Here is a 7561-nt window from a genome sequence, read left to right on the forward strand (position 1 = left end):
CCCAACTTCCCTAGATAATCATTGCCCATCGGTACAAGCATATATACTAAGTTCCATGAAGATACCTTGAACCATTTGCGAGATATAGAGAAAAACATGAAATTTCAATTTTTTTTCACAAAATAACCTGTGACCTTTGACCTTTGACCCTGTGACCCTAAAATCCACACAAAGTATTATCCCCCAAGGATATACCCTCATACCAAGTTTGATGTAAAACCACCACACGGTTCTTGAGATATTGACAAACACAAAACGGGACGGACGGACGGACGGACGGACGACCCGAAAACTTAATGCCTCCGGCCACTTCGTTGCGGAGGCATAAAAATCTCAAATACATTGTTTCAAATCCAACAAAGAACTCACAAGCATACTAAAAGCACTTTAGGCCTATGATCAGCTTGATTTTGCCTGCAATATATTTCACTGTTGACTGCTGATTACAAGCAACACTTTCAAGTTTCTCAGCTGTAGTATTTACGCTAAATAAACAACATTTCATAAGCTTTGGTCAAAACAACATTTGATAAGCTTTGGTCAAAAAACTGAGGAAGTAGTTAAATCCGCAAGATCTTTCTTTGATCTTCTGCCATTAATATGCCGTTACCATGGCAACGTACTTTCGGGTACTGTCGAAAAATGCGTCTTGCACATCTACAACCAAAGGCACACATCTGTACCAAGTTTCATGGAAATTGGGCAAAAACTGAGGAAGTAGTTTGCAACACAAAATTTTCCATCATTTTGGCTCATAATATGTGAGCTGTTACCATGGCAACATACTTTTTGTCACTGTCAAGAAATGTGTCATGCTGACCTATATCCTAAGACAAACATTCAATATGAATTCCATGAGAATTGGAAGAACACTGATGAAGCAGTTTTGCCATGAAGCATTTTGCCCTATATTTTACCAATAACATGCCGTTACCATGGCAACGCACTTTTTGCCACTGCGGAAATATGTGTCTTGCACATTAACATATTCAGATGAACATCTGTACCTAATTTCATAAAAATTGATCAAAAACTGTGGGAGGAGTTCGCGACGCAAGATTTGTACCCATTTTTGCCCATAATATGCCGTTACCATGGCAACGTACTTTTGGGTACTGTCAAAAAATACGTCTTGCACATCTACAACCCAAGGCACACATCTGTGCCAAGTTTTATGGGAATCGGTTGAAAATTGAGGAAGTAGTTCGCGACGCAAGATTTGTACCCATTTTTGCCCATAATATGCCGTTACCATGGCAACGTACTTTTGGGTACTGTCAAAAAATATGTCTTGCACATCTACAACCCAAGGCACACATCTGTGCCAAGTTTTATGGGAATCGGTTGAAAACTGAGGAAGTAGTTCGCGACGCAAGATTTGTACCCATTTTTGCCCATAATATGCCGTTACCATGGCAACGTACTTTTGGGTACTGTCAAAAAATATGTCTTGCACATCTACAACCCAAGGCACACATCTGTGCCAAGTTTTATGGGAATCGGTTGAAAACTGAGGAAGTAGTTCGCGACGCAAGATTTGTACCCATTTTTGCCCATAATATGCCGTTACCATGGCAACGTACTTTTGGGTACTGTCAAAAAATATGTCTTGCACATCTACAACCCAAGGCACACATCTGTGCCAAGTTTTATGGGAATCGGTTGAAAACTGAGGAAGTAGTTCGCGACGCAAGATTTGTACCCATTTTTGCCCATAATATGCCGTTACCATGGCAACGTACTTTTGGGTACTGTCAAAAAATATGTCTTGCACATCTACAACCCAAGGCACACATCTGTGCCAAGTTTTATGGGAATCGGTTGAAAACTGAGGAAGTAGTTCGCGACGCAAGATTTGTACCCATTTTTGCCCATAATATGCCGTTACCATGGCAACGTACTTTTGGGTACTGTCAAAAAATATGTCTTGCACATCTACAACCCAAGGCACACATCTGTGCCAAGTTTTATGGGAATCGGTTGAAAACTGAGGATAATGAGCACAGTCAGTTCCCCTGTGATAAATTTCTCGCAATCTTTGCCAAGCTTTTAGAGTTCAATGATTGGAATAAATTTTGCCCTAAAACAATCTTGGCACCAAGAATCAGGTAGAGTTGGCTTGGTTCTGACGAGGATTATTTGAGAAAGATGGCACCATTCATGTGGAAACTATGTACAAAAGGGGCCAGTCTTGCAGAGTCTTCCAAAGACGGAAGAGTGTCTGAAACCACTATCACCTTGGATTGTCTATTTATGACAAGGCACCTACTGGCAATAGTCTCAGTGCAAGGAGATCATCATTTTCTCTACCCAACACAGGTCAATTATTGTCAACAATGGGTCTGTAAATGCACCCTATTACGGCTAAAGAGCTGTAAAGAACACACTTCAACCCTGCAACATTAAACCTAGTTCTACTAACAGGAATGAATGTTTCCTTTTATTTGACAACTCTTATGTGTGGTTTGTGGACACAAAGTGCACAAAGCACATTGGTCTGGGAGTAAAGACTGGTACAGCATACAGGGCAAATCACACCTTGGGCCCTTTCATCTCATCCAAACAATGGTATTACATAATCAGGCCAAACCCCTCTTTAAACTAGGTCCTGTATTCCCCACGCCCACTGGGGCGCATTAAAAAAAATCAATGGCCTTGGGGATGACAATAGACCCAGGGCTGTTCTTTGAAAATCCCCACCAATTCCACTTTGGGAAGATCCCCTCATGTGGGCTTTCCCGTCCAACACAGTGATTCCGAGCTTGGAATCTGCATCGTCCGCAAACAAAAGAACATGTGGACATCCACAGGGGTCTGAATGGCCAGTCTTCCTCGGGATGGAGGTCAGAAGGCAGAGAATGGGAAAAGAAGGCGTTTGTTGGCCGAGAAGGGGAGGGGAGAAAGCAACAAGAAACAATGACTTGCAAAACCCAGGACCCTTAACCCACCCCACCCACAACAGCCTGTGACCTTCACCAGCATATAAACAGAGTGATGAAACCACACAGCCATTGTGAAACGGCAGACAGTTTTCTCCGTACTGCATCGACCTTGCCTCAGATGTTGTGATGCAGGGAAGGAAGCACACAAACCAACAACTTTCTGAACCTGGACAGACAAAATAAATCCAGGGGCCTGGTAAAATGGCTCTCCTTACCGATGGGTGCTTCATACTCGAGCGCGTAGACACTGGAACACTGCTGCACTTTCATCCACTTAAAGCCTAGATGAGAACATCAATAACTTGAAACAAATACAAATTAAAAGATGCTTCATGCCAGCCACTAGTAATATTTCAATGTATTTATAACACAAATACAATTGCTGTAATACTTACTGGTCAATCAAATATGTGAACTACTACAAAATGTTCTGAAAAACAAACAAACAATAAACCAGTGCAATTGCACTTTGTAACTCGCACATCAAAACTTTGTACTTGCATTTGAGTGGTGAAACTTGACTTGCAGCTGGCTTCCTTGGAAAGGTCTAACATGTTCTGAGTAATTGACTCAAAAGAAATTTTGATTCTTTTTTTTTTTACATCCATCCGTTTCTTAACTTAATGGTGATCTTGAGTTGATCTGGGGTCTCACAAATCTCACGCAGCCAATTCAGCACAGCAACTCCATGTGACTGGGTGCTCGCTTCCGCATGAAGTGTCTGGATGAACGCAGCCCTGCAGCAAGATCATCAAACCTGCAGAGGAGGGTGTGTGGATGTGGTAGACCTCCCTCCTGTCACAAAGTTTGCAAAATTAGCTTGGGGGGGGGGGGGAAAGAACATACCACAAAAAGGCGAAGGGACAATCAGAGAGAAATAAAAGTCTGACAGAATGTCACTGTATTGTCGTCTTTGAATTATTACCTTCCTGGTTGTTCGCGGCATCGCCGTCGGGGCCAACCCCATCTTCCTCCTTGCCGTCTTCTTCCATGGCCTCATCGCCGGCGGCAGCCGCCTCCTCCTGCTTGTCCTCGGAGGTCGCTGCTGCTGCCTCTGGCTCCTCCTCTGGTGCCTCCTCCGGTGCCGCCGTCTCCTCGGCGTCTCCATCGGCTTGGTCCTCTTCCTCCTCCTCCTTTGACAGCTGAGATGAGGTCCAGTGTGGCAGACGTTAAGTCAAGTGAAGTTACAATGACATAATTAAAAATCACACTTTATATCAACCATCCACTATAGAAAGGCTTACATTCTGTTAGTCTGCAATCCCTCAGCACTTTATTATGCTTTCGATGGCTCATACAATCAAATATTTCTCTCCTCTGCATTATCAACTTGTTTTGGTGATTTTAGGTGATATAAAAAACAAAAACAAAAATGGCAAAAAAGCATTTTTATATGGTATGATTGCTTATCACCAAAGGTCTTAAAAACCCAATTATGACATGTTGCTTTCATCAAATTATTGCTGGGTGGCTTGTTCCATCAACATTTCAGAGAGTATCAAGGACAACCTCCTAAAAAAGAAAGAAAGAAAAGAAAGGTGAAATACTTTGCAAATGTATTGTTTCCCTCACATTCAGCATTAGGGAGCTTTAGATTTTGACGCACGGACGTTTGAGCTGACGCTTGCGCTGGACGTTCTCCTCGCCCTGCGTCATGTGGAAAAGTAGCTTTAGATTACGCTGGGACGCAACGTATAAAAAATAAAATCACGCCCCCATATGATCAGTGCATGAAGAAGCTCTCTACGTCGCAAACTGTGCGGACGTGAAAATAGCCCAGTACGCGTAGTGAAAAACTCAGGCGATGCAAGCTAAAAATAGATTGACTTTACGCGCGCTACTGCGCACGCTCAGAACATGTTTTTTTCCTTTGAATGTCCGCGCGTCTAAAATCTAAAGCTCCCTATTGCTAACAGAAGTGTCTGTAAACACGCTTACTGTTTCAGAAGCTGAAAAGTGTTTATAATCCATGGACTTTGTGGACACTGTCATCACCATTAAACTAGACGTATGGCAATGCAGCACCTGACTGGTAGGAAGAGAATACCTGACAGCATATTATTTCTGGGATTCTGTCTTCATCACTGTTACAGGTCATACATTCCTTTTGCCAACATCACAAAATTTTGCACAGTTGAAGAATAATGTCTCTCAATATTGTGTATGAAATCTCACCTCAAGACTTTTTTTTTTTTTGTTAGAGAAATGAACAACAAACAAAATGTCACTCGAAAACATACTTCCCTTTGGTACCCAGAGCAACTGTTGGAATTTGTTTGGAGTCTGAATTATTTCACAGAAAATCTGTAGCATCTATTCCCTCTCCATCATGGAGAAGTCTCTAGTTTTATCATCCTGAGGAAAGGTCTACATTAACTACCTCTACAATATACCAGCGTATGAAAGGCATCTAAATTTCAGGGCTGCAAACAAGGCACACAAACTTTATGAAAAAAAGAATAAATTAGGAATTAACCGTTGACACACCTTTGTCTCGGGCTCTTCTTCGGCTTCATCTTCGGCCTTTCGCTTGCGTCCCCTTCCTGTGCTCTTCTTGGCGGGACTTGGCTCCTTGGGCGCCGTTGTCCTGGGACGGCCCCTTGATCGTCCTGAGGGGCTCGCAGTCGTCTTCTTCGGAGGCGGGGGCGATGACCTCCTACCCCTGGCAGGCACCTCTGACATGTCGACCTTTGGCTGCTTGGCCAGACGGGCACTGCTGCGGCGGCCCACTGGGGCATCAGTCGATCGTGATCTACGCGGCATTGTGGCTTTTCAAATTTTGATGTGGGAAACAGAATTAAAAAAACCAACTTTTTGATATTCACTTGTATTAAATGCACATATGATAGCAATGAGAAACACTCTTGGAGTGGCATACCACTACATTAAAATTAAATCAATTACACTTCTAACAATTCACAGCACTTCACAGTATGGCACTAACAATCTACACGCTATCTGGTGAGCTGTGAAGCACCTATCTAATTACCGATACTGCAAGGACCAGCACTAACAGTTAGCCAGGGCTTCCATGGTATAAGAAATATCATAAATCAGGCTGCTACATTCATATTTAATTTGCTTTCAGCTAGGTTCCCCTATTGATAGTGACAGTTTTTGAAGCTTTTACTTCCTTTTTTAAAATCCACAAAATGGACATGGATTTCTCTGAGTTATCATATCAATCATGGATATAAACAGTTTCTACCCAAGCAAAGCATCTGTCAATAGAATCTACAGTGTAACGTTAACGTTAGATTTCTTTCATCCAAAATAATAAAAAAAAAAATAGTTTGTCATTATCTGCTGTCTAGGAAAAAGGAGGAAACATTGTCAATATTAACAAAAAGCAAATGATTCTTGTGTGTGGGTATTGAAAAAGCCACAGCGCAGTTACAAGTCTCGCTTAGCCTTTGCCCAACTTTTAAGTTTTAGTGCACACAGCCATCACTGGCCATAGCATAGGAATTGAACTGAATGGTGACACAGTCATGTTACAGACATCACACTCGACCACAGGCACAGGCCACAGCTCGCCTCAGGATCAGACAGCAGTGTTTTGATTTTTAACACATTAAACTGCAGGTTTTCAGTTAAAATTCAACTTAAAACGGCGACTCGAAACAGACATAACTTCAAATAAATGCAATATTACAATATCATAAGATTACACCATTACCAGTGACTTTGCGTAAACATTTAACACGGAAAATACAAAAGTGACTTCTTGATCGAGTCTACGAGTTTACACACTAGACTTCCTTCAAGTCGTCAGTCAACGCACAATCCTCTCCGCATACGTACTTGCAGACTCATAGCGGCGAACATAGCATGATTACACACACACACGGGCTGGACGAACACGTACACACGCATCAACACACGGGGTACACGCTATCCTTACGAAAATGGTTGGTGCAGCGAGCTTTCGTGTAGCAAACAATACATCTGCGACATCACCATTAGTATGTCGTCCTTGCACGCGATGAGCACTACAACCAAACGTGGAAGCTGATTCGAATAATTCTACGAAGCTATCTTATACTTACCAAAGTGATGAGAGATTACAGACACCAATCTAACGGGTGGAAATCGAGAAAAATAACAGATAATCGCAGCACCAAGCTCGCTCACCCCGCACGCTTGCCTCGATTTGGGAATGACCTTTGTAATTTTGCCTGACCTCAAAGCCCGCGAAACAAGCGCCCTCTACAATGGTCTTTCAAACTGCAAAACCGATTTCTCAAAACAATGCACGGTCCGACTGCATGCAACCTAAAAAATCAATAGGATAATTCCTCTACGGATCTGTCCCTGTCTGTCCACCCGTGCATATATAGGTGCCTATAGGCCTATGTGTAGCTATCCGTCCACAACATTACCTTGAATCTTTCCCTCTCGCTGGTCAGATAGCAATTTACTTATCTATCTATATACCTGTTTATATCTGTCTTCGTAAAAATGTCTCATTTTGGTTTCCTATGTCGTCAAGGTGTCTGCGTACATTATCAAATTTCTACGCTTTGCCATGGGCGTCACCAGGGGGGGTGCGTTGGGTGCGAACGCACCCCCCTTCAGATCCTTAAAAAAAAAAAAAAAAAAAAAAAAAAATCAGTCTG

General features: G+C 42.5%; 1 protein-coding gene across 1 annotated transcript in view; it reads right to left on the reverse strand.

Moving 5' to 3' along the window:
• Positions 1-7093, reverse strand: part of LOC139743035 (uncharacterized) — a 38572-nt gene extending 31479 nt beyond the window's left edge. Inside the window, exons 1-3 of the mRNA XM_071653544.1 lie at positions 6992-7093; positions 5430-5710; positions 3868-4084 (exon numbers count right to left, since the gene is read on the reverse strand). Of these exons, the coding sequence (XP_071509645.1) occupies positions 3868-4084; positions 5430-5705 (493 nt within the window). The 5' untranslated portion in view covers positions 5706-5710; positions 6992-7093. The remainder of the gene's footprint in view (positions 1-3867; positions 4085-5429; positions 5711-6991) is intronic.
• Positions 7094-7561: the final 468 nt, after the last annotated feature.

This window comes from Diadema antillarum, unplaced genomic scaffold (assembly GCF_040938485.1).
Source record: "Diadema antillarum isolate AM-2024a unplaced genomic scaffold, OU_Dant_1.0 seq00001042_RagTag, whole genome shotgun sequence".
NCBI lineage: Eukaryota > Metazoa > Echinodermata > Echinoidea > Diadematoida > Diadematidae > Diadema > Diadema antillarum.